The sequence below is a fragment of the Furipterus horrens genome, unplaced genomic scaffold (genome assembly GCF_987537825.1).
Source record: "Furipterus horrens unplaced genomic scaffold, mFurHor1.1.pri manual_scaffold_3, whole genome shotgun sequence".
Lineage (NCBI taxonomy): Eukaryota > Metazoa > Chordata > Mammalia > Chiroptera > Furipteridae > Furipterus > Furipterus horrens.
The window spans coordinates 179,523,723-179,551,200 of NW_028327173.1; the positions used below are offsets into that span (position 1 = coordinate 179,523,723).

Below are 27,478 nucleotides of genomic sequence, written 5' to 3' on the forward strand. Positions count from 1 at the left end.
CAGAACCTTAAAAATTTCTAATAAAATCTTTTCCAATAAAACCTTTTTCTTCCAAGTATCTTTTTTATATGTGTGAAAGAAAAGGGATTTGTCCCATTCATCATTTAATACTCACAGGATTAGCAATGTTAAAGTAATATGAGTATGATTCCTAGAGGCCATCCTGTAGACCTGGCTCCTTATTATGCATTTCTTTTCAACTGAATATACTATTTCTGAAGAATGACTTATCCACGGGACTACCAGTTACTAGTGTCTTAAGATATTAAACTAAAGTCAGAAAGAGATCTTGGGAGAAAATTTTTCATAATGTCATCAGGAGTTTATTTTCATTCTCTAGCGGCTTACAGACTTTTTACAGATACTTATAATGAGGGTAAACAATGAATCTGCATCACTTGAGACATTAATTTCCTCTACCCATTTACTTCATTTTCAACTAAATCATAGTAGCCTCCTAAGTTGGTAATACAGTAATATATTTTTTATAAATGATTGAAATTATTTGAAATGTAATGATTAGGTTATTATTATTACTATTCTATTTATTTAGCAATGTTAATAACTGTTTAGACTAATTTTTAATTAATTCATGAGGTTTGTATGTTAGCCAACTTTGGAAAAACAGTATAGTTATATATTAGACAGAGCTTAATGTTACATATGAGTTCAGATTTCAGGTTTATGATTTACATAATTGAGATTTACTAGCTTGACAATTTTATGTATTTTTTGTCACCTATGAAAATTTTCTTATTAAAAACACTAATTATCAATTTTATTGACTGTAGAACATTGATATATAGCAGTCCCCGAGTAATGGACATTTTAAGTTGTTTTAAGATTTAAAAAAAAATTTTAAGATTTTATTTCTTTCTTTTTAAAGAGGGGAAGGGAGGGAGAAAGAGAGGAAGAGAAATATCAGTGTGTGGCTGCCTCTCACGTACCCCCAAATGGGGACCTGGCCTGCAACCTAGGCATGTGCCCTGACTGGGAATTGAACCAGTGACCCTTTGGTTCGCAGGCCAGTGATCACACCAGCCAGGGCTGTTTTAAGATTTTTACTGTTATAATGATTAACTCTGCTTTCCCTTTACCATGCATCCTCCTCAAACTGCCCCATGTCTTTATTCATTCATGGGCAGGTTTCCTCATCTTTCACTTGTCAAACCATTCCAGTCTGGATTCCATTTCTACTATTTCCCCCAAATAAATCTTTAATTAAGGTCACAATTTACCTTCAAATTGTCAAACCAACTAGTCACTTCTGTGCTTTCATCTTATTTGCCCTCTAAGTAGCATTTGACATATTCGAGCACTCCTTAAGTCACATTTACTTTTTCTCTTGGGGCTTCCTGACACCACAATATCATCATTTTCTTCCTGTCTCCCAGACTACTACTCAGTCTCCTTTCCTGCTTTCCCTTTTCTACCAGACCTCTAAATTTTGGGACTTCTCACCAATTGTTTCCAGGCCCCCTCTTCTTAATCTGTATTCACATAAACAGTCTAATCCACTGTAGGTTTACAGTTGTGAGTATGTGAAACACAGAGTTTATGATTGTATTATTATTACTTATTATTTTCCATATGAACAACTGTAAACCCAGTTTTGCCCCACCCCGTATGTACCTACCTCAGCTTCTCTCCTTAGCACTGAGCCTGTATAAGTAACTTATTTGTTATCCCATCTGGTGTATTCAAAAGTGATCTTATTGAATTTCCCCAAAAACCTGCCTTTCTGAATTCTGCTTTTAGTAGTGCATAGGTAAGTCACAACTACTATCTCAGAGAGAACAACTAGCAAAACTGGGCAAAATAACATTTTTAAATCTACTTAAAGGTATCGGAGAACCGAGAAGATAATGAAGAATTACATCAATAAGATCCAAAGAAGAATAAAACTTAGTGACCTTAGCTCAGCATTTGGGCTGCTTTTCTTCCATGAGCATTTGTAGTTCAGGAGGAGGTGGTTGAGAGTCTTGAGAAGCTAAAATACTTTTACAGCCTTGCTGCAGAGTGAGAGGGGGAAAAAATGGAGTCCAGGGCTCTCTTAGGAAGGCGGGAGGGACTGTAGTTAACTGACCATACTTTGGATTGGGACCTCCAGGACTATATCCTAATTTTAAGGGGGAACAAAAAATAGATGCCACTTGAATCTTTGTGATCCCTGAAACTGGACTAAGGTGACCCTGGATTCCTAGTGTACCTATCTACTACCCAAGGCAAAAGTAAGTGTTCTCTGGACTGAGCTTTCAAGTTTTTTTAAAACAATTTTCCATATTTAATATTGGACAATCTAAAGCACCTGAGGAGGTAAGACAGCATGATCAAAACCCAAGAGAAATGGTAGACAATATGAACAGACCCACAGGGCACCCAGATAATGAGTTTTTAAACAGGCTTGGTAATTATGTTTGGTACATTCAAAGATATAAAACACAAGATTCAAAGTTTCAGCAGAAAATTAGAATTATAAAGAATTGACAAGTCCCCAACTGAAAAATACATTAATCAAGTTTAAGAACTCAGTGACTATATTTGATAGAAACAACACAGCTAAAGTAAGAATTAGTGAACTAGAACTTAGGTCAGGAGTAAATACTTTTTGGATGGCCAAAGTTTGTTTATGTTTTTCCATATGATGGCTTTAGTAGTGCCTAGGTGTCTTTAATTTTATTTGAAACGATTTGGTTAGATTGTACTGTGACAGCTGTCATGTCAGCATGCATTTTTTTTTAAACATCAAAATTGGTGAATTTTTGTACAGCTATTTTAACATTGAAGATGGGAGAATACATACATTTTCAGCATATTATGCTTTATTTTCAGAAAAGTAAAAACAACTGAAATACAAAAATATATTTGTGCAGTGTACGCAGAAGATGCTGTGACTGATTGAACATGTCACAAGTGGTTTGCAAAGTTTCTTGGTACTAGTGACATTTTGGCCCAATAATTCTTTGCTATGGGGCTGTTTAGCCCCACCCTGGCCTCTACCCATTAGAAGCCAATAGTGGGAGATAGACCAACATACTCAAAATATCCAAATCAATAAACTTACTGGTAAAAATGAAAAATGTGTTTTATTTTACAGAAAAATGTAATGGACTTTTTGGGCAACCCAATATCTGATATGAGAAATGAAACAAAACTATGGAAAAAAGAGGATTAAGAGACATAGGGTTACCATGAGATTTGACATACAAATCATTGGAATTCCAGAAAAAGGGAGAGAATCTGGCAGGAGCAGCATTTGAGGAGATAATGACTAAGAATTTATCAAATTGTTAAGAGACATCAATCCCTGCAAGACCAAAGCACATTAAATAGAACCACACCCCAACACATCATGAGAAAATACAGAAAAACAAAATCATAAAAGCAGCCAAAAAGATATAACAGACATTACTATCAAAGGAGCAACAATATTATTAAACTGACAACTAACTTCTCAATAGAAAATTGAGAAACCAGAAATCAGTGGAATATCTTAAATTTGCTAAAAGACAGTATCTGCAAACACTACTTGCCTTTCACCAAAAACAACTCTTTAAGAATGAAGGTAAAGACACTTTCAAACACAATAAATTCAACAGCAAATTCTCATAAAAGGAAACAAGTATATTTTTAGAAGAAAAATCCTGAAATAGCTTAGGGTACACAGGAAGGCATGAACAGTAATAAAAAAGATAAATATGTGGTTAATCCTAGATTAATAATGATGATATAGTTTTGGAAGTTAAAATCAATATGTTAAAATACATGACAACAGCAGGATATGAGTTGGTGCAGGAATTAACAGTTAAAAGAGTTCTAGATCCTTGTATTTTCCAGAAAGAATTTTAAAGTACCACGTAATTAAATTAGACTTTGCCGTATCACCTATAGGATAACCACTAAAAAATAGAAAAATATAAGTATACAACTACTAAGCTGAGGAGGAAAGTATAATAATAAGGCAAAAAAAAGAGAAAGGTAAAACTTATCAAATTCTACACTTAAAATCTGAGGTCTGGAAAAAGTCTAGCCATTGTTAATGAGAATGGTTGGCATGACATCGATGTAAACTGGCAGACGAGGAGAGTGGACTGGAATGCGCATGTGTGAATAATGATGACTTCACTCTACTAGTCACTGGGGATGGTATACACTGTTGAGTGTGCACATGTATTGTGTGGCCGATGCATTCAAAATGACTGAGCAAGTAGAACAACAAATCTGCATCAAATTTTGCATTAAGCTTGAACATTCCTCTGCACAAACTATTTGGATGATTCAGAAGGCAGCAGCCATGGGCAACTGGTGATGGACAGCTTCATCATGACAACTTGCCCACTTATGCATCACATCTCATGCAATTTTTTGCTGAAATATCAAATCACCCAGGTGACTCAGCCCCCGTATGGTCCAGATTTGGCACCCTGCCACTTCTGGTTTTTCCCAAAACTAAAGTCACTTTTGAAAGGGAAGAGATTTCAGACCATGAAATTCAGGAAAATACAATGGGGGAGCTGATGGCATTGGGAGAACTGTGTGAGGTCCTGAGGTGCCTGCTTTAAAGGGGACTGAGGCATCATTGTCCTACATACAATGTTTCTTGTATTTTGTATCTTCTTCAATAAATGTCTATTTTTCTTATTACATGGCTGGATACCTCTGGACAGACTTGGTACACGCAGTTTATTGTACATAATTATATTTCAGTAAAAGTGTAAATATAATAGGATGTTTATTAAATCTGCTGTCAATAATTGACTATAACTAAGGTCTCATGTGACTTGATTGCTGCACCCAGTAGTTGAGCAGACTAACCTCAAAGCCATTCCTTCTCCTAGTGACTCTTCTACTGACTCACCAGCATCCTCTTGCACAACCCCATTTATGCCTCACTTCCAGCACTGTGGAATGGAACACATCACTTCCTTCCTATTTCAAAGGACCATTAGAGATAATAATAAGGAAATGAGATGTCAGTGCAAAATAATAAATACTTTTTTAAGTCAATATATGAGTACTTGGTTTCACAGTGCTTAAATATCTTTGAGAAAATGAACTTTGACAAAAATCTGCCTTTCCATCTTGGGCTAGCTGGCAAAATAGTCTCTGAATGACAGAGGGTTTATACAGATATTAATTAGATGCTAGAAAAAAACACCATACAGATGAATTTCTAAAAATCATTTAAAATTACTTATACCTTTTCTACCATTCATTGGCTGGTATAATTAAGCAAAATGAATTCATTTTTCTTTTCTCCTCATACCCTGCTAATTTCAGGTTGTTTTCATTCATAACATTCTGGAGGCAAAGAATGCCTGACTGACCTGGCTGGTGTGGCTTAGTTGGAGTCTCATCCATAACTGAGGGTTTGTGGGTTCAATCCCTGGTCAGGGCACATGCCTAGGTTGCAGGTTTCAATCCCCAGTCTAGGTGTGCAGGATTCACATACAACCCCTGGTCTGGGCGTGTACAGGATGCAACCAGTCAATGCCTCTCTTGCATCAATGTTTCCCTCCCGTCCTCCCTCCCTCCCTCCCTCTCTAAAAAAGCAATGAAAATAATGTCCTTGGCTGAGGATTTAAAAAAAAAAAAAAATGCCTAGCTTACATACTCTCAACAAACCCTAATTGGTGCCAAGCACTGTTGATTCAATGACAAGTGAAACAAAATTGACCTGGACCCCAACCTCCTGAAGCCTCTCTTACAGTGTACCGTGTCAAGGCTCAGTCCAAGTCACACCTTCTCTACAGAGCTTCCACAATGCCCTGGCTGATATGGCTCAGTCGGTTGGGCATCATCCCACAAGCCAAAAGGTCAATCGTCAATTCAGTTCCCAGTCAGAACACATGCCTAGGTTGTGGGTTCAAACCCTGGTCCCAGCACATACACAGAGCAGCCAGTGTTTCTCACATTGATGTTTCCCTTTCTCCCTCCCTCCCCCTCTAAAAAAAATATTTTTCAAACCAAACAGAGAGCTTCCATTTTCATCTATCTGCGTATCTCACCCTTTTCTGAACTATTTGCACTTAGTCTGTACCATGCCACGTGAGGTTCATTTTATAGCATTCGAGAATTGTTGTAACAATCCGGTTTTTGTTTTTACCCCAGGCACAGTGTTGATTTCTTAATCGTAGTTTTCATCACTGGCTGTACAAGACCCCTCTCTTGTTTATTACATTTTACCCCCATACTACATCCCCATTCTGAGCAACTATTATATCTAAATGTTTTTTCATTGTATTCTTACAAAATGAACGCTGCTTTCTATGCACATAAATTTCAGTGTCTATGAACAGAATTGTCATATTCTTTCATTTTCTTCATTTATCACCAAGCTTCCAGAGCATATCCATGTTGCTATGTGGGCATTTATTCCATTGCTTTTACTTGCTGTACCTCATGGTGTACCTTCAGCACATATCACCTTCCCCCTTTCCCAAGCATAGCCTCCAGGGTGGCCTCCCACTTTTAACAACTACTCTACAGTTACGTTATCTGTGTTACCTTGTCTATAGCTAAACTGTGAACTGCTTATAAAGAACCACTAAGCCCTCCTTGACAGCACATAGTTAAGGAATATTTGTTGATTTTCTTCTGTGGCCTATGCATGTTCTCTACCACAAGGTGCTAAAAAGTAAAAGTAAAATCAATTAGAGTAAGGAGTTGCCAGTGGCGTTTTCCTGGTGTTTAATCTTGACTTTACCCCTTACTAGCCCCGTGACCTTGGAAAAGCAACACCTACTTGCTTTAGACATCTCTTTTTTCATCTATGAAAGGGAATACTACCACCTACCTTAGTGCTATTATGAGGCATAAATGAATTAATACAGAACAGCTCAGTACAGGAAACGCCATATAACAGGTGTTTAATAAATTATGGCTGCTATGAGTCCTACCTACTGCTTCAAATTAGTCATTTGTACCTGTCAATTGTTCTAAGAGAGTGTAGGCACCTTGGTGGAAGGACCATTCAGATATTTCTTTATATCTGCTCATTACTCAGCATTCAACTTTGTATTAAATTCCATACACTTACATTAAATGGATTGCTGTAATTCTTTTTAGCATTCTGCTAACCTGAATTTTAGGGATAAATGCTAGAGTACATTAAAATGCTCTTTTTTTTCCTAAGAATGCAGTATGCATTACTCTTTATTGCAAGAATCATAGCAATATTTTATTTGCTGTTTATTACATGATGAAAGAAAAGTTGAATCTATTAAGAAGTAAAATCACAAGTTAGTCTTCTGTGCACAAGAAGATAGCTGTTTTCATGTTTTCCGGTTCTCCCTCCAGTGGCTTGAAAATGCAAGTACTCCATCAGTCATGTTTTGTCTTCCAGGTCTTAAAATAAGAAGAATCTGCATCCTGTAACAGAGTGGCAGTAACATGAATCAGTCCCTCCCTGTATTTATTCCAATTTTTGACAATTCCTTCTGTTTTAAGAAGCTATATCATTATGATTCACTGTTGAGAATCCTTATAAAATCTGGGCAAATGCTTAAATTCGAATAAAAATCATAACTAAAATTCTTGATGTACAGAATAAGCTTAGTGTCATTATTCCCTCTATCACTGGTAAGCATCTGCCCATGTCATTTTGTAAATGCTGAAATCTCTATTATTACTCTTCTGGAGCAGCATATCATACCTACACTGGCTTGCCTTAATAATTACAAAGAATCAGAATTTTTAGAATTGAAATATATGACAGAAAACTCTAAAATGATTTGTGAACTTTCAGTATATTGCTTTTAAGTAAGGCAACTAAATCATCCCTGAGATGTAACATTTCATTTGAAGAGATATGCATTTTCTATTTCCAAGAATTTGCACTGACAAAAAATAAAACACAAAATTGAATGCACTATTGTTCTTAATCTCTAACAAATAATAAAGATTCATCAAAACAAAGTTCTAGACATACTGCTCCTAATCTAAAAGAAACAAATTCAAATCACCAAGTACATTTAGTTTGGGATAAAGCTATATTGACATTCCCTTAATTTAGATACTTGTAAAACAAACTGCAATAAGGAGATGGATATATAATAGAAAAATAATGTGGAAGAAAGAAGCAGGGAGGAGGGAACAGTAAAATAAGTGAGAAACAATTTTTACAAGTTTTTGGTTTTGTGTAAAGAATGAGGTATGTTGTCTCAGAAATGGTAGTGGGAATGAAATGATGCCCAATTTATCATTTAAAAAGGTGATAAGCAATAAGACCATGTTATAAGCAATATATTAAAGATTGTGGTAGGAAGAGAAAGACCATCATTGTTAGCAAAGGTTAGATGTAATCAAGTGCTAGATTTACTGAGAAATGTTTAGGTTTTACAGTTAGATATTGTATAAGTAAAAGAAAATATTGTGACGCCTGCTACAGGGGACTGAAAACTCTAGATCCTGGTTCATCTTTCCCCTCTGAAACAATTATTTCTATGATGTATGTCTCCCTGCCCTATTATTTAACTCTTTGATCTTCACACTATCTATGAGCTCAATATCCTTGTATCATCAAAATGAAAACATTAACAGCTAATCCTAATCCTTAATAAGTATAACACTCCACAGCGTTATACTTATTGAGTCCCCATAATAATCCTATGACTACGTGCTATTATCATCTTTAATCTCCATTTTGTAGATGGGGACATTACTTATAGAAAAGTAAGTTGCCTGAGGTCATGGGACTGAATAGGTAAAGCTGGGATTTCAACCCATGTAGCCTGGCACCAGCATGCAGTGTCACCTCTCTAGTAAGGTGGCCTTTCCCTCTCAACTCTCATCCATCAATGGATACCACTGTATCAGCTATACTCCAAATTTAAAAATCAGATGTAACCTTTGATGAAGCTCTACTGTAGAACCATCCCATGCTACCAAGCCCCAACATTACCAAAACACTTGTAAATTATTTGGCCCAAAGCAAACTGGTCCACAATACAAACTGGCAGAAAATGTATAGCCCCCCCCACCTTCATTATTTTTCAAGGTTAGTGCATTTTATTTCATGCATTTTTTTTTTCAGTAACTCATTTTGACTGTCCGCAAAAAGTTGGAGCAAATTAAATGTCTAACAATTCATGGATTGCTTAAATAGTGATAGATTATATAATGATAAGTGTGGTATGATCCCATTTTATAATTCTCTTTATATATTAATCCCTACTATTTCTAAAAGAAGGTAGTATCATTGGAAGAAATGCTTCAACAATAAAAACCATCCACAGAAACAACCTTTCTTTGTGTAATTATATTTATAATTTTTGGCTTCACTCCTTACATTTCCTGTGCTGTTTATGCTTTAAATTATTTTGATGGTTGCAATGTTCTCAGAAACAGTTCATCATATTCCTCACTTTTCTATAAGAATGAGTGTTCAAAGAATGAGTGATCTGCATATTCTCTTAGACAAAAGCCTAGGCACATCTCAGGTATGCAGCATGCTTCTGGATCCAGGAGAAGGAACCAGCACTACGCAGCAGGAGTGTATTACTTCTAACAGCCAGTGAGTGCTTTAACAGAGGTAACACGGGGCGGCAGTCCACACAGTCCTGGGGAGAAATGAGATGGGAGGCCAGGTATGAACCCAGGGAGGTGACACCATAGCTGAGACTTGTAGGATGGGTAGGAGTTTGTGAGAAAAGCAAGCATGTGGCACATACATTTGTCAAACAGTAAATGTGGAAGAAAAAATGGCAATCTTTGTTTTGATTTTACCTTACAGTAAGCTTCTGTCTCTAGGACCAGGAGTAATTTATAATAAACCAACAGATATGCATGGGGGATAGAACACTTTTTGTATTTTTTGTATTGAGATCATGAAATTGATTACTGGAGGGTTAAGTAAGTTTTTAAGCCTAGAAAATTTCATACTTCCCTACAGGTTTTATATGTATTAAGAAATGTATAAAAATGACAACAAACTCACAACCATCAACAACTGAATCTAAAAAATAAAAACAAAATCCAACTAAGCAAACCAGAATAGGAACAGAATCATAGGTACGGGGATCATTTGGAAGGTTTATCAGCTGGGAGGGGGAAGGGGGAGAAATGGGGAAATGGTGCAGGGATTAAGAAGCATAATTGGTAGGTACAAAATAGACAGGGGGAAGTTAAGAATAATATAGGAAAGGGTGAAGCCAAAGAACTTATATGCATGGCCCATGGACATGAACTAAGGGGGTGGGACTGCTGGAGGGAAGGGGATTACTGGGCAGAGGGGAGCAAAGAGAAAAGAAATTGACACTACTGTAACAACATAATCAATAAAATATACTTTAAATAAATAAATAAAACTAAATCTGGGGGGGAAATGTATAAATTGTTCTTACCAGACCTTTCTTAAAGTTCTCAATCCTTTTCTTCCCTAATTTGTTCATTAGCCACAAGCCCCAGGTTGGCATATATTGCCACAAATACGCCACTGACAAAAAAGGCTGCTCCGAGATCCAAACTTCTTTCAAGTCGTTGGCCATGCTGATTAACATCAGCCGCGCACAACGACTGGTTGCCATCTTGTGGGTCTGATCTCCATCACTACCTACATGCTAAGAAATATTTTAAAAATTAAGTGAATGCTGAGTATTTATACAAGATACTTCATAAAACCTTTAAGCTAGAAAAAACCCAGAAGGCATCTAGCTGAGTGACTCCTTTAGTGTGACCTTATGCTGCTCAGGAGTCCCCCACAGGTACCAATAGGTGTCTATAATATTTCAAAAAGCCTAACAGGAATCATACACTTACCAGATATGGCTGTGCAGGCTAACTACAAAAGGAAGGTTTTTTGCTTTTAATTAGAATTGTATTATCTGAATATACTTAATGATAATTATATATCACTTCAGTAATAAAAATCTTTAAGCAAATTAATACACACATTTAACCAATGAAATTCTATAAAACAGAGTCCAGCCCTGGCCAGGTGGCTCAGTTGGTTAAGCATCGTCCCATGCACAAAAGGTTGCTGGTTCGATTCCCAGTCAGGGCACATATCTAGGTTGCAGGTTTGATCCCCAGGTCGGGGCACATATAGGAAGCAACCAATTGATGTTTCTCTCTCACATCAATGTCTGTCTCTGTCTTGCCCTCACCCTTTCTCCCTCTCTCTCTAAAATCAATAAACATATCCTTGAAAAAAAAAAATCTTAAAACGGAAAACAGAGTCCATGGGTTGACATGGAGAAAAAGACAGAAGTGCTTTCTTGGTAGTGGACGAATCCAGTACTGCTAATCTAGTCAACCCACTACCATTTTATAAATAAATAAACTGAGACCCAAAAAGGTAGTAACTCATCTGCACTCACACAGATCATTATAATAATCAGGTCTACATTCCAAGTCCCTTCATTCCTAAAATCGGGTGATTATTCTGTTTTACCTTAGAACCTTCACAGAATATGTGAAATGTAAATTATATCTGTGAACATTTATAGAGAAACAGACAAAGTTATGACTCAGTAGAAAAAGATCTTAATGGAGAAAAAGGAGATTTTCCTGGTTTTTAGAGGGATTTTGTGTTATTGAGTGACACTGGATTCTTCATGACACATTTGTTACTCATTGATAAATCACTACCTGTAATCTGAGCTGAGGGAAACACAGGCCTGGGTGAGGCTAACCTAAAATTATCACAGTGCAAGAAGGCATTTTCTAAGCTCCTTCACTATAATTCCTCTTTAAAAGCCAGTTAGTTTAATATACTAAAATTCAGCCACACAGAACTTTTCAGTATTGCTATAATTTGTGAGTGGATAGAAAATAGATTTTTTAAATGCCATAATAGTAGATTACTTATCAGTAGTATCTCAACAATTTCTTTAGCCTTTATTAAAACTGGATGCCAAAGCTCTATCAGCTAACCTTCACAATTTTCCTAATGCTACGAGTTAAGGTTTGTAAATAAGTCATAAGCAGTTCTAACATGAAAACCTTGAGGCATAGTGATACAACACTAATATGTAACTACTAAAGCATTCAAATTATCCCCAACTAGAAATTTTTACCTGTGTGACATCATTAGTTAGGGCATTCTTCACAATATTTGATTGCACAGGTCCTGGGAAAATGTTAGAAACTACTATACCTGGGTATGCAACAAGTTCAGCTCGAAGGCAATTAAAAAAACCCTAATAGGAAACAAACAAAGAAAAAAAGCAAATGAAATAAATACAGACATATAGCTCATGTTTACTATTAGCATGAAACCACTTTTCTTCAACTACAAAGGACAATAGCATATTATCAAAGTATATTCTTAAATACCTAAATAGATAACGGGAAATGTAATCGTATATCTTATTAGGCATTTTTAACCACAAGACTAGAAGCAATCTAGAATAGCATTCTCAGCTCTTTCAAGGTACACATGGCTCACCTGTTTGGTAGTAGTGGATCATGCCATCTGTGATTTTTTTTTTAAGTATTTTTTAATTATTTTTTAGATTATATTTATTTATTTTCAGAGTGAGGAGAAGGGAGGGAGAAAGAAAGGGAAACATCAATGTGTGGTTGCCTCTCATGCGCCCCCAACTGGGGACCTGGTGTGCAACCCAGGCATGTGCCCTGACTGGGAATCGAACCAGCAACAATTGGTTCGCAGGCCAACGCTCAATCCACTGAGCCACAGCAGCCAGGGCCTGCCATCAGTGATTTTTATGGTAGGCAAGCGCTGGATAGGTGAAAAAAATACCCTTTGGAGATTCTGATATACATTCTTTACACCAATCTCTCTATAAAATCCCTTCCTCTCTCTCTAAAATCAGTGAACGTATCTTCAGGTAAGGATTTAAAAAAAGGAAGAATTCAACATTTCCTATTTATTACTAGTTTAACAGACAGTTAGTTTCAGCCAACATTCATCTTTTCTGGGCAGTATGACCCTCTAGATTTAAATATACTTGCTATTTCTAAACCAAACAGGGAGTAAATTTATTTTCTTTCCCTAATTTAGTAAATGGTCCAAGATTACATTGTTATAAGCTGAGTTAACTACTGAAAAGCCTAAACAGCTAACCCAGGGTACATTTATTAATGAGCCAACAACATTAAATAGTTACCATCGCTTAATGCTGACCCCTAACAAAAACACAGGATTCATGCTGTCAGAGACTAATAAAGTGCCTATGTCAGATGGACAGGAAAAAGGCTTTCTAAATGAAGGAACTCCCACCCCCTTAACTTTCTGCCACTCTTTAGCAAAGAGGAGAAAGGACAGACACCATGAGGGCCCAACACATCAGACACTAAAACCTCTCTATGTTTGAAATCACATCTAGTATAGCAATGAGAACTTTTCATTGATAAACAACCTCACTCTATAGCTTGCTGGGCGTTGGAGAAGGAACTGTGCTCTTCAAAGAGGCTTTATCTGCCACATTGTGCCACACTGTGTCAAATCCAGTAATAATACAGTAAGTCTTGGAGTGCAAGCCAGACAACTTATACTGTGTTTGGCTGAAAGCATCCTGCATGTCTTATAACATACTTGGTGCCAAACAGATGGGGTAGCCGCCTTCCCACCCCTACCTGCCTAAGACATGCCCAACTGCTCTTCAGGAAGTGACTGATACAATATTACCAAATATGAGGAAATATTCAGTGTAGCAGTCCCTTTCCTCACTCTCTGCAACTATCTGGCTATACAAACCAGTGGGGGTTGGGGCAGTGGAAGAAACTACCAGATTTTTGCCATTTAAAGGGCCCTCACAGTCTTAGAACATATGTAAACCCCAGGGCAGCAACTAGAAGGGCGCAAATAGCATACAGGAAGTGGGTGAAGTGACTGGAAATGGGGCAAGTACAGGGCAAATCACCAGAAGCCAAGCAGCAGCACTGTCCCCTCTCTGAGCCCCCTACCACAAACAGAGTCACAAAACAGTGAAGGGGGCGGCCCCACCCTGGCAATTACCTAAGGCTCTGCCCCACACAATTTACAGGTGCCTTTGCTACATAGGTACTAAGATGGATTAATAGTAGTTCTACCTAATACACAAAAACAAACACAGGGAGGCTACCAAATTGAGGAGACAAAGAAATACGGCCCAAATGAAAGAACAGAACAAAACCCCAGAAAAAGAACTAAACAAAACAGAGATAGCCAACCTGTCAGATGTAGAGTTCAAAACACTGGTGATAAGGATGCTCAGAGAAGTTATAGAGTATGGCAAAAAAAGAAAGAAAGAAATGAAGGTTATATAAAGGGAAAGAAAGAAAAATATACAGGGAACTAATAGTGACGGGAAAGAAGCTGGGATTCAAATAAAAAATCTGGAACAAAAGGAAGAAATAAGCATTCAACCAGAACAGAAAGAAGAAACAAGAATGCAAAAAAAGAGAGAGAGAGAGAGGCTTAGAAACCTCCCTGATAACTTTAAATGTACCAACATCCGAATCATAGGGTTACCAGAAGAAGAAGAGGAAGAGCAAGAAATTGAAAACTTAATTGAAAAAATAATGAAAGAAAACTTTCCAAATCTGGTGAAAGTAATAGACATACAAGACCAGGAAACACAAAGAGTTGGACCAAAGAGAACCACACCAAGACATATCATAATTAAAACACTAAAGGTTAAAGATAAAGAGAGAATCTTAAAAGTAGCAAGAGAAAAGAAGAGAGTTACCTACAAAGGAGTTCCCAGAAGACTAACAGCTGATTTCTCAGAAGAAATTTTGCAGGCAAGGAGCTAGCAAGAAGTATTCAAAGTGATGAAAAGCAAGAACCTACAACCTAGATTACTCTCTCCAGCAAAGCTATCATTTAGAATGGAAGGGAAGATAAAGTGCTTTCCAGAGAAGATAAAAGCTAAAGGAATTCATCATCATCAAGCTGTTATTACATGAATGTTAAAGGGACTTACTTAAGAAAAAGAAGATCAAAACTATGAACATTAAAATGACAACAAACTCACAACTATCAACAACTGAATCTAAAAAGTAAAAACAAAAACAAGAAAAAACTAATCAAGCAATCAGAATACAGAATCATAAGTAGGGAGATCATTTGGAGGGTTATCAGCTGGGAGGGGAGGGGGACAAATGGGTAATTGGCGCATGAATTAAGAAGCAAAATTGGTAGGAACAAAATAGACAAGGGGATGTTAAGAATTGTATAGGAAAGGGAGAAGCCAAAGAACTTACACATGGACATGAACTAAGGGGGGGACTGCTGGAGGGAAGGAGTGTACTGGGCCAAGAGGGGCCAACAGAAAAAAATTGGGACAACTGTAATAGCATAATCAATAAAATATACTTAAAGAAAATAAATGGGAAAGAAAGCTACATCCTGAGGTATGCAGAGAAATTAGGAGTAGATCCCAAATTTGTCAAAAAGATGTCACAGAAATGAGGAAAAGGATGGCATGCTGACGACTATACAATTCTTGAGGGCAGGGACTGTATCTCCTCATTTTTATATCCCCAGGATCTGTTGCAGTGCATTGCTCAGTGTAGGTGCTCAATATATGTTCGTTGAATTAGAAAGAGGGATGTGAGGTTCAAGTCTTTTTAGGCATCTTCTAGGGATGTCCTCTATCAAAGGTCTCCTTGAGTCTCTTTCTGTCTCCCTGAATCACTGCCCAGTTTCAATGACTTCTGGCAGTGATGGCCATATCTGCCATGTGCATCTAGGTCAGTTCTACCCAAGTTAATCTGAGCGGCCTTACCCGAAGAGCATGTTTGCTGGCACAATATCCACCGGAAAGGGGCGCAGACATGATACCCATGAAGCTATTCACAGTAACAATCTTTCCTTGCTTCCTCTCGATCATGTGAGGCAGAACACACATTGTCAAGGACACTGTCCCTAAGTAGTTAAGCTGCATTAGCTCCTTGTAGACATCCAGGCTGGTTTTCACACACAGAGAACGCTGGGATCTTCCACCATTGTTGACCAGAATATCGATCTAAATAAAATTAGAAAAGGGGCACTTTCGGAGTGACCTGTAATGGATTGATGGAATACCTAGGGCTGACTGCTTATATTGTTAACTTGAAGAATCACTGGAACAGAAATGGTGTATTTCCAAAAGTCAGCAATAAAAATATAAAATAACAGAATTCCCTATGGAATTAATTCCTATTTTAAGTGACTCTTTATGGGAAGTGGCAAGTGTCATAAAAATAAAAGGCACTGAATTTCTCATTTCCTTTGTTCCACACAGAGGAGTTAGTACTTGTTAAGGTATAAAAAGTACTAATTACACAAAGTCAAAGACTCAGAGATTAAGAGGCCCAACTCATGGGCCCTGGTCTCACTGAAAGGACCCGTTTACCTAAAGCCCTTTTAATGATAGCACCATGGACGGGAATCACTTTTGCAGCTACTTCAAAGCAAAACTTATCAATTTAAAATGCTACTTACTTTACCAAACTCCTGGAGAACCGCTTTGGTAGCCACTTCGTGTGAACTTATGTCAGTCAGATCAAGGGGCAAAACAAGTATATCTTTTCCTTTTAAATTTCCATTCTCTAAATAAAGACACTTAAAAATTAGTGTGGAAGTCATGCAATATAGTTCATTCAAGCTCTTTGCCACTTGCATTAGGTTTAACACCCATCCTACAACCAGACTTGGCAACAAACTCACTTCTGAGTGGCCCTGCAGAAGAGTTTCTCCGTGATCAAGAAGACGCCTGGTAGTAATTATAGCATCATCTTATCAGACAAAAAGCTGGCTGGGTACACGGGAAGGAAAATGGCCCTACTCAACTTGTATGTAAACAGTTTAATTTTGGAAAAGACTGTAGAAGATATCAAGACTATACATGGTAAAAAAAGAAATTTTTTTTTGGAGCAATTTAAAGTACAGAGATACTTTTGTATTATGATAGGTTCGCAAAATTAGTTGCTCTTTTACACACACTGAAAAACAAAGTTTATGCTGAAGATCAATATGAAGCTCAAGCGCTCCAGTGGCATGATACGCAGAATCTTCCTTCCAGAGGCTAAGGATTCCAGGAGGCAAACAAGGAAAAGTACATAATCCTGGAATTCCCAGCCAAGAAATGTGTTGGACTGCAATGGCCCTTTCTATTTCTGTGCATAAAAAAAAAAAAAAAAAAAAATTGAAACTAATTTTCTTGAACTCTAGCCTTGGAATACAACAAATAATGCCAATAAGAAAACAATCAAGTAGAGAAAATACAAAATCTATAAAGGCTTATGGGCAAAGAAATGAATAGTGTAAGAGAAAAGTGTACCAGTTGTCTGACAGATAAAAGGAAAACATCCAGCCTCATTCCAACTAAGAAATGCTGACATGATTCACCTCTGCCAGTGCAGGAGTTCCAAGTCTTAACAGTGGAGGAACTACCACAAGCAACGGCCCAAGGCAGAAACACAAGAGGCCTTTGAAAACAATATTGTGAAAGAGCCCTTGTGGCTTTGGCAGCTCTCTTATTTGGTTGGTTAGTTCCAGCAGCAAAGTGAAAGAAAGATTTCTAAAGAATGACAGGTAGATGACCGAAAAATGGTTTGCTGGAAAATTCAAAATTATCTCAGTTAGAAATATAGTAGTCCCTCTCTGTATCGCAGTTCACTTATCGGGGCCTGACTGTACTGCGGGATTTTAAAAAATATTATATTTAATTATTTATCACGGATTTTTCGCTATATTGCAGGATTTTGCGGTACTGTACAGTAAATACTAAAATAAATGTAAGGTTCCTACTTCGCGGATTTTCACCTATCGTGGGAGGGTCTAGAACATAACACCCACGATAAGTGAGGGATCACTGTAATAACTTTACTACCTGAGGCTGCTTTCAATGCGAACATAACTACACTAAAACCCAAACAAAAAATAAAAACATTATTAACCTATATATTAATATGAAAAATATCAAGTTGCATTTTTAAACTTAATTCACTTCCTGTTCTTTCATCCTGTGTAACAAAAATCTTATACCATCCCATATGACTTCAATATCTGACATTTTAGCAAAATGAATCAGGATCCTTTCTAATTAAATTACTATGGTTACATACATCTCTATCATACATAAGAACCAAAGTATTCTTTCTCTAAGACAAAAATAAAGGGCATTTATTTGGTTTCTAAAAATCAACCAACATTTGAGAGAATTGGTGGTCACACCCTAACACCAAGAGGCAGTGCAATTTAAAAAAAAAAAAAAAAGTATAAAGGTGGCAGAAAAAGGCAAGGGCAGCTAATTAAGAGATGACAAAAGGAAGAGGATTTGGGTCAAAACTCTTGGAGCATTCCCCAACCATATTTGAGTTTGAATTCTGATTTATTTCCAGGAAGCACTGCTGCTGCTTTAGATTTACTTACCGAGGCACCTTCTTTTCACCCTGTCCAGTTCATGCGCTCTTCTGGCTGACAGCACCAGAGAAACTCCTAGTTTAGACAGCTGGTAAGCCAGCTCCTCACCAATCCCACTGGATGCTCCAGTCACCCACACCACTATGTCAGTCAGCTCCCATTCTATTGAGAGAAGAGCAAGGATGGAGGGGGGAAAATTAGCTCTGAATTACACCCATATCCAAAGATTAGCCCCAAAAAAGTGTCTTAAACAAGACCGCTAATTATGAAGACATAATGTGAGTCACTGTGATGCAATGTTCCTGTGTGCTTTATTAAAAGATGTGTTATTTATCAAAAATAGCAAACCAGGTATCACATAACACACATTTCTGGTTTTCAATTAGGAAAGTTAAACATTAGGAAACTACTTAACTATTTCAGTCAAGCGATTCTAAAACCTTCCAGGTTGAGTATGAGCTCTAGAAACTGCCAGGGTTCAAATCCCAGCTCCATCACACACAGCAGTGAAATACTCCTGTGTGAGAACTCAGAGCCTCAATTTTCTACAACTATAAAATGGTATTATTAATAATCAAATTGTTGAGAGGAATGAGTTAAAACGGGCAGAGTTCTCAGAGCAGTGTCTGCCACATACTCAGTGCTTAATAAAATGTCAATTATTAATCATTACTAAAATTCTTTAACAAATGGATTTTGGGCAGCAAAACATAAGATATTCACTCAATAACTTGTGTGTTTCAATTTCTCCAGCCAAGGGCAATGGGGTTACTAACTATAAAGGCTTAACATTTTTTTCATTACTTCCTATGTATTTAAATGTATTACCTTATTAAAATCTTCACAAGAACCTCATGAAATAAGGATTAACTCAATTTTATAAAAAAGGAAGCTGAGGTTACAGAAGTTAATTTACCCCAATAGACTAGCAACTCTCTGAAGGCTTAGACCCTGTTTCCCTTGCTCCTTGCTATGTCCTCGGTGCTTAGCACACTGTCATATAGATGGGACGCCACAAATAAATGTTGAATAAACACCCAAGAACCCTCACAGAGGTGAGATATGATCCCAGGCATATCTAGAGCCAAAGCCCACATTCTGGCCACTAGCTTATGATGCCCACATTTTAATATGATCAATATTCTAAACCCCAACTGTTTTTTAGCCATTCAAGAAAAAGTGTCTTGTCCTCAGGAAAGGGATTTCATGTAAATAATCTGATCTAAAGATGAAAACACCCCAATTACCATGTCTAGGCTACAATGCTTTCCCATCATATAATGTGCATTCCTGGAAAAGCACATTTGAGACAACTTCCTGTAGGACTTTCTCAGGAGTAGAAAAATGTACGAGTATATTCAAATAGTCATTTATTTATTCATCGACTACTCATTGTTCCAAAGTTCTGCAAAACGCAGACTCTAGAGTAAATAGTTTGTAACTATTAACTGGCATAGAACAAAGATTTCATTTTTACCCCAAAATGCAAATATCATTTAAATCCAACAATGAAAATCCCCAGGCTCACATTTACCTTGGTACACCTGTACTTCAGGCACCTTCCAGGAGAAGAAAACTATTTTTGAGCATCAACGTGTACAAATCCCACAGAATCTGGTTTATACAAATGACCTCTCTAAAAAGCCTCTGAAAGCAGATTCTCCAAGTTCAAAGAAACACACAGTACAATCCCAAACCCAGTGTGAGAATTCTCTCCTCAGGCTGACCAGTGTCTACTTAATTCCTTCATAGGATGAGGAAGCTAGTAATATCTGAAGCACTTATTTGCTCCTTTTTTTGGACCAGTCTAATCATTCAAGGAGTTCAAGGAGTCTTATACTGATGTGCTATACCTTTAATTTCTACCCGCCAGCGTCTGACGCCTTGTGACACCAGAAAGAATAGATCAAATCTCTCTTGCACCTGACAACCCCTCATTTATTGGAAGACAGGTGTTCTGTCCTCTCCAAGTCCTCTCCTCTCTTGCTTCTCTAAGGGCACATAAACACCTCCAATTGCTGCTACCTTCCCTCAGATGGCATGGCATCAGGTTTCTTCTTCACTCTTCCGCTCACACCCCTCCACACAACTCTAGCTGGTCAATGTTCCTATTGAAGGGAGCTGGCCAGAGCAGGACACAGGATTCCCAAAGGGTCTGTACAATTTGGAGCAGGGTGAGGTGACTAAATTGCTTCCCTTGTCCCCCAAGAGACAGACTGTGTAAGGGCCTAGACAGTGGCTGGATCAGTCACTGCTGTGTCCCCAGGGCCTAGCACAGAGGCTGACACAGGTTATAGAAGACATCTGTTGTTGTTTGGAGTTTGCTGCTTCAAGACACTGAATATCTTCCAGGCTTGCCTAATTTTTCTGGCAATCACTTCACAGTTGACTCATATTGAGGCTACTGTCAACTAAAACCTGAGTTTTCCTCACATGTGCTGCTGTTGAGACTTCCTCTGCTCTGGGCTTGTGCCAGATTTTTTTCTGGATCAATGTGCAATATCTAAAATTAGTGACCCTTAAATGTCACCATGTGAAATATATGCTTGGAAAAGCAGAGAATTTCTCTAGAAGGATACAGAAAAGGTGGGAAATGGTGGTTGCCTCCAGAGAGGCACACTGAGTAGCTGGGTGGCCAGGCTGGGAAAGAGCTCTATTTTTCACTGTATATATATCCTTTTGTATTTTTTAATTTCTTATTACATGAGCATATTATTTACTTTTTAAGTGACAAAAATAATAAGCCTCCAGAAAAGATAAAGAGGATAATATTTTTTAATCTTGATAAGAGTCTTCCCATCTTTCCAATCTGAGCTTTTTGGAACCTGAGTCTATTGTCATGTTCCTTTTGCTCTTTTTCATTATCCCCCACCCCTAAAGGTCCTGTAAGTTATTTTTTTCTTAATAACTCCCCCAGGCAATTTTAATTCCACTGATACACTCTATGTCTATTTATCTACTGTACCTATATGCATATCTGTGCTTTATCTATAAGGAATTCTATAAAGTTTACTCTTTGGTAAGAATGGCTAAATTTAAAAATTGAAAGTTAAAAATGAAAAGCTATTAGCATTTAACTTAACTTTGTATCTGTATTTGCTGAGTGACTTTTAATGTAATATGTTTATTTAGATAAATAGTAGTGCCTTAAACTACATATGCAAGTTAGCAAATCATATAACTACATAATAGCTATGTAATTAAATCTATTAAAAATCCTCCAAAGTTATCTTCCCAGCAAAAGTAAAACAGTCAAAAAAATTAAATAAATTTGTTAAATTCATGTTTCGTCACCTTAACGTTTAACTTTTGCTTGACATGTGAAAATAACTTTTAACTTAACTAGCTGCTTGATATTGCCAACATTTTTTCCTTTTCAGAACTTGACATAATGGGTTGAATAAATTTTGTAGAATTAAACAATAAAGTATAAGCTATTTTTATGTAATTCTCAAAGTCCAAGTTAACATGAAAGCACTGAGGATCAAACACAAACATCCACAAAGCAGCCAGGAGGCACATGCATTCCACCTACTGAAATGGAACAAACCACCAAGAGCAAGTCTGCCAGTCACAGCCATCAATTTGCCACAGTTTTGTAGCATTGACCTTGAATATTTGTAGTGTATTTTCTATGAACTCAATAATATCAGTGTTGCACAGGTTATACTCCCCCGCCCCCCCAAAATGAAATACTAATGAATGAGACTTTGTCGGGTAGGGTTCATCTTTGTAGAGACACAAAACTCTGTACCCTCTAAGATTTCTTTTGGGTCCCCAAGAACCAATTTTCACCCCCGCAGAAGCAATACTGCTTCCCTTCTCTCCTGGCCGCACTTTAAAAGCATACTAGCTCTTGCTTCCAAGGAAACCTCCTCACATGATGACTCTTTTCCTACAGGAAACTTGGTCCAGAGAAACCCCACTTCCCCCAGCCCTTATGAATCCAAAGCCTATCTTTGGGCAGGTCATTAAATTTCGCTGAATATTAGTTTCCCTACCTAGAAGGTAAAATTAACAAAGCCTACTATGTAAGAGTCCTTGTAAAAACTAAAGGTGACATGTGTAAAGGGCCAAAGCACACTGCTTAGCACATAGGATGTGTTAGTAGACAACCAGCAAATATGAAGCAGGGCACAGATACACGTGGGATAGGCGGAATGTCCCCTTTATGCCAATATTGATCTTACTCCAGGCAAAATGCCAATCCAGTTCTTTCCAGGGTTACACTTTTACTATTCCAATGAGTAAGTAGGTGGCTAAGTCCAGGTTACATGGAGAAAGGAAGGATGTTTTAGCTGCTCTAAAACTCAATAACCAAAGGAGACTAGAGAGCCTTTCAAATTCCTTAATGGACCTATTCCATGGGGATAATCACATATACTTTTTAACAGTTTCAATATGAAAAATAAATGACTATAGAAAGCAGTGCCTGTTCTTTCTGCATCGTGATAAAAGTCTGCCTTGAAGAATAAATGTTTCCAAACTCTATTTTCAGATTCCTCAATGCCAACTAGGAACGGCCAAACCTCGTCTGTATATCCTTCCCACCTGATTTAAAACTGTTCATCTTTGAAAGGTATGTACTTCTTCCTTTCCTCTCCTCCTATGCAAGCAGCCCTCACTCTTCAAAGTCAGAGCAGTGTTGCAAGGCTTTCTGGAGTTCTGCTCTCGGACATGTCCTCAATTTGGCCCAAATAAACATTTTTACTTAAATTTACAGAAGTTCAGGTCTTCTTTCGGTTGAGAATCTCAAATTTTACCATTGCAAAACCCCACGAAAGTGAGAAATGGTGGATAAACAACTTCAGCAAGTAGGAACACAGAGCTCCTGTCCTCAAAAGGGGTCTCCCTTACAAACCAGGGGAACGCGCGCGCTACTTCTCCAAGTACCGTCCCCAACACTGCATCAGAATCCCTGGGAGCCCGGTACGAATTGAGGGGTCCTGAGGGAGCCCGCGCGTTCCAGTACTCTCTTACTTTGGCAACCAGGCAAGTCTAGCCGAAGAGAACAGTAGACCGAAGCGCCGAATCGCCTCTTCCTCCCCCACCCGCAGCGCCTTGGAAAAAGCTCAGCCTTGCGGCGCGGAAGCTCCACGCCACCCAGAGAGAGGGAAGGCAGCGCAGACTCGGCGGCACTGGGGCCCGGCCTCCCACGCCGGAGGGATGGCTGCAGGTACTCACCTGGACGTCGCCCCTGCCACTCGGCCCATAGCAGGGTCAGGTCGCCATCTGCCCGCAGGAAGCGCACCAGCTGCACCACGAACGCGAGCAGCGCGAACAGCGCCAGCAGCAAGAGCAGCAAGTCCCAGCTCATCGCGGCCGCACGCACCCGGCTCCGGGGGAGGAAGACGGACCGCGCCCCAGCCGGGCCGCAGCCCTCAGGGATCTGTGCACCGCCTCCCTGGCCGCCTGGCCGCCAGTCCGCCAGTGAGCAGGGCCGCGGGGCTCCGCCCAGACCCGCACCACCTCCGGGAGTCCCGCCTTCCTGCTGCGCGCGTGGGCGTGGGGTGTGCCTGCACGTCGCGCCAAGTGAGCCCAGCCCAGCAATTGCTACAGAAGTTCCGCCTGCATGTGCTTCCAATAAAGGGTTGCAGTACGAACAAAAGGCACGGATTTGTAATACCAAAAATCGATTCTTTAGCAGTTGTTTTGAGGGCAGTTTTCAAGGCTCTGGTTGTGTCAACAGAAGAGCACAAGCATTTCCACCGAAGGACGCGGCCTTCTCCTCTTTGTTATCCTTCTTCTTTAACTACATGAATCGGACAAACCATTAAATTGCTTTTCACCCCACCCAACCCCCACCGAATGAACCCAGACCTTCTGAGTTAAAATGGACCCGTGTCAACTTAAATTTGGGAGCACAGTGCAAATGACATTTGCCTCGTTGCTGGACGAGAAAGTGCCATGACTGTCCAGAAGCCCTAGCACTAGGAGCTAGGATGTGGAGGGACCTTTGCCAGCCCAGCTGGACTTAGTAATTGTACCCGGGGTGAGACTGATTAAATTATTTCCTTATCTGTACCCATAAAGAATATGGAGAAGGATTTAAATGAAAAGTGCATGTGATGGGACCGTGGCCCATACACTGTAATTCATTCTTTTATAATTATTACTATTACTTATCATTAGTAATTATTTATTGTTTCAATTATTATAATTTCTTAAACTTCAACCTGAAAGTCAGGGACTTTGTTTACAAACTTTTATATTCTGCGCCCACAGAGTTCCCCTCAGACGTGAAAGCAATAAGAATGTCTAAATTGTGATGAATCAGAAATTATTATAGTTTTGGAATCCCTGAGGAAGTTGTCAGCTAGCTTAACTTTGATCTTGATTGATTGTTTACCCCAGGTACAACTTGGAATAATATTGTTCAAGAGTCACCCTCATTGGCTTGTCACCTTTGCAATAAGGGTTTTACTTTATGATGAATGACTTTTAAAATAAAGTGTTTAAAAATGCCACCCTAAATCTCACTACCATGAAAAAACTCTTAAAAGAGTTTCCTCTGAGCCTTCTGTAAAATGTAAGGGTTGAGTTAGATCTAGTGTCCCAAGCCAGACCTTACCACGGATGGGTAAATTGGATTCCCCATCACAAACTCCAGTGGCTGCAAGGGTGAGAGAGGAATAGAGCTGCAAATTGCAATGATGGAAGTGAGAGGTGGGACAGCAGGCCAGGACTGGGAGAAACTCACCCAAAGAATCTGATTTCTGATCTGTCCAGCCCTAGAGATTAAGAAATCTCTGTGAGCACTGAACATCTAAGTCTCAAAAATATGTCTTTGCTTTTTAATCGGATGATTTGGTTCAGTATGAATGTCTCATTCATTCCCGTGCATGTATGTACTGTTAATTTATGTATATAATTTTATGTGCATGCACTTATTAATTTATAAGCTGTAATGGTTAATTTATATGTTGACTTGGCTAGGCTATCATGTCCATTTTTGGTCAAGCACCTGTCTGGTTGTGGTTATGAATGAATATTTTAGATGTGATTAACATTTAAATCAGAAGACTTTGAGAAAAGCAAACTAGCCTCCATAATGAGGGTGGATGTCATCCAATCAGTTGAAGGCTTTAAGTTAAAAAAACACCAAGGTACCCCGAAGGAGTTCTGACTCCAGGCTGCCTTTGAACTTGAACTCCAACATCAACTCTCCCTTCAGTCTCAGCATGCTGGCCTACCCTGCAAATTTCAGATTTTCTGGCCCCTACAATCAGGTGAGCCAATTCCATAAAATCAGTCTCTCTGTATTTATTTGTATATGTATATGTGTGTGTATGTATTTTCTATTGGTTCTATTTGTGTGGAGAACCCTGACTAATACACAAACTGTAATAAAACCACACAGTCGTTTCACCTCAACAACAATTCATATATTGGAAAATGGAAACAATAAATTAATATACAAATTTCAGCATCAGAAATTTCCATTTACCTGAATAGAGGCATAATTCATTTTGCAATTAAATTATGTTTACATAACCTGTTACTCTCATCAGAAAAACAACTACTGTAGTATAGCTAATATCTTTACAGTGCAAAATTGTCCTCATCTGTTCTCTTCACCCGTGAGAAAAATCCAGCTTCAGAGTCTGCTGCCTTTGGGGAAGATGCTCAACAGGTTCTTTCACAAATAGCAGTGTCAGAATTGCCTCTTTCCATTTTGTACAGAATTTCTCACAAAACTTGGAGCCAAAGTGCTCAGAGAAAATAAAGGACAGACAAAGGCATCTCCTGAGGCCAGTGTGGTGGTCGAAGCTGAGTCACTCCTGGATCAGTCCATTCATGAGCTGACAGACTTTTAACCACTTAAATATAAAATTTCAGTAATTAAAAAGAGCTGATTCAAACATAAACTACATTATTTCCTTTATGAACGGGGAAACTTAAACAACTGCCAGGAGACAAGGAGAGAATCATTGCCGCATTGCCCGTCCCTCCCCGCTTCTCTATTTCCATTTGGAAAGCGCATTGGCTGCTCCCTCTCCTCAAGTCTTGATATTCTTGTCATGAGGCTAGTCAGCACTAAAGATTGTGACCACCATGTAAGGCTCCACAAACCAAGGCAATGGCCCATCAGTTGCAGGGTCCTTTCACAATTAGAGAAAAAAGACCGAGATCATATACTCTATTTCAGCACTCTGCAACATGCTTCTGACACACACAAACTTAATCTCAGCTAAAGTATCTGTTTTGGTCAACCAAATCCTAGTTTGGGGCTTAATCCTCCCCTATCCAAGCCATGATTCACATCCTAATATTAAACAACAGTATAAAAACAGAATGAAATCAAAACACCATGGTCTAATTACACAAAATATTCAGATGCTATTGATTAATTTCCACTGGAAAAGAGCTTCAAAACATTTAACTTCCTGCTTAACACCTGCATGAATTGGACAGGTATAACAGCAGCAATTTTCTTATTCTTAAGCATTTAAAAGCGAAAGGGTTTTCAATTCACAAGCCTTACAGGGACCCAGTTAGAGTGCATAGAAACTAGGTCATGGCCGAGAACAGTGGATTGTCAAATGCAGTAAGTTCTAGAAGTTGATGCAGCAGAACTTCTAGCCTCTCTAATTCCTGGAAAACCTTGCGTGCTCTGATGCCTATTTTCCCTGGCAGAAGCCAAATATAACTTTAAAACAATCATGCAAGTGGAAAAGACCACGGCTTCCCACCTCAATGTTTCATTTTCCAGTCTTGCCTACTCAACTTTCTTTTTATCTTGAAATGTCTTTGAGACTGTTACTTGCAGTAACTAAATTTCCTTAAAAAGCTCTCTTCCTTCTCTCTTTCCAGTTCTGCTGCAAACCTCACTTCCCCTTCCCCACTCCTATCCTTCTCTAGAACATGTTTTCTGGGGACATAATCACCTCTTCCCCAGTCTCACCTCTTTTATAATCACTTCTGATGGGAACGATGTCTGATAGTGTTCTCTAACTATTTTCAGGGTTAATATATAATCACTTCAATGAAACTTTAAGCTCCTTGAGATAAAGTAGCAAAGCTGATGTTTCTTTTGAAGAGTCTACAGTACTTAGATTAGTATTGATATAACAAACAATAAGCCCATGTTGAATTGAGTTCTCCTTTCCTTGTCAATTCAACCTCCTCAAAGTTCTCAACTCAAGTTGATATTAGAATGAGAGTTGTTAAAATTGAATGAAT

General features: G+C 38.4%; 1 protein-coding gene across 3 annotated transcripts; it reads right to left on the reverse strand.

Annotated features, from left to right (window-relative positions):
- Positions 1-7,167: 7,167 nt before the first annotated feature.
- On the reverse strand, positions 7,168-23,727 carry DHRS7 (dehydrogenase/reductase 7). Of its 3 annotated transcripts, none has more exons than XM_090270950.1 (7): positions 23,480-23,727; positions 18,305-18,457; positions 16,373-16,479; positions 15,675-15,914; positions 12,018-12,140; positions 10,349-10,559; positions 7,168-7,371 (listed from the first exon to the last, which is right to left on the reverse strand). In XM_090270950.1, the coding sequence occupies exons 1-7, from the start codon at positions 23,610-23,612 to the stop codon at positions 7,349-7,351; spliced, it is 990 nt and encodes a 329-aa protein (XP_090127076.1). In that variant the 5' UTR covers positions 23,613-23,727; the 3' UTR covers positions 7,168-7,348. The 3 variants fall into 3 exon arrangements, with proteins under 3 accessions (XP_090127076.1, XP_090127075.1, XP_090127077.1); XM_090270949.1 differs by having other exon boundaries at positions 10,344-10,559; positions 23,480-23,726; XM_090270951.1 differs by lacking the exon at positions 12,018-12,140 and having other exon boundaries at positions 10,344-10,559.
- Between the last annotated feature and the right edge of the window lie 3,751 nt (positions 23,728-27,478).

What these genes read in the sequence shown, in the direction of transcription:
- DHRS7 (XM_090270949.1), bottom strand. Translation starts at nt 23,612, where the DNA reads ATGAGCTGGGACTTGCTGCTCTTGCTGCTGGCGCTGTTCGCGCTGCTC. An exon ending in TTCTCCAGGAGTTTGGTAAA is followed by an intron (nt 15,915 to 16,372) that starts GTAAGTAGCATT and finishes AATTTTATTTAG; the next exon opens with ATCGATATTCTGGTCAACAA. An exon ending in TAACTAATGATGTCACACAG is followed by an intron (nt 10,560 to 12,017) that starts GTAAAAATTTCT and finishes AATATTTCTTAG; the next exon opens with CATGTAGGTAGTGATGGAGA.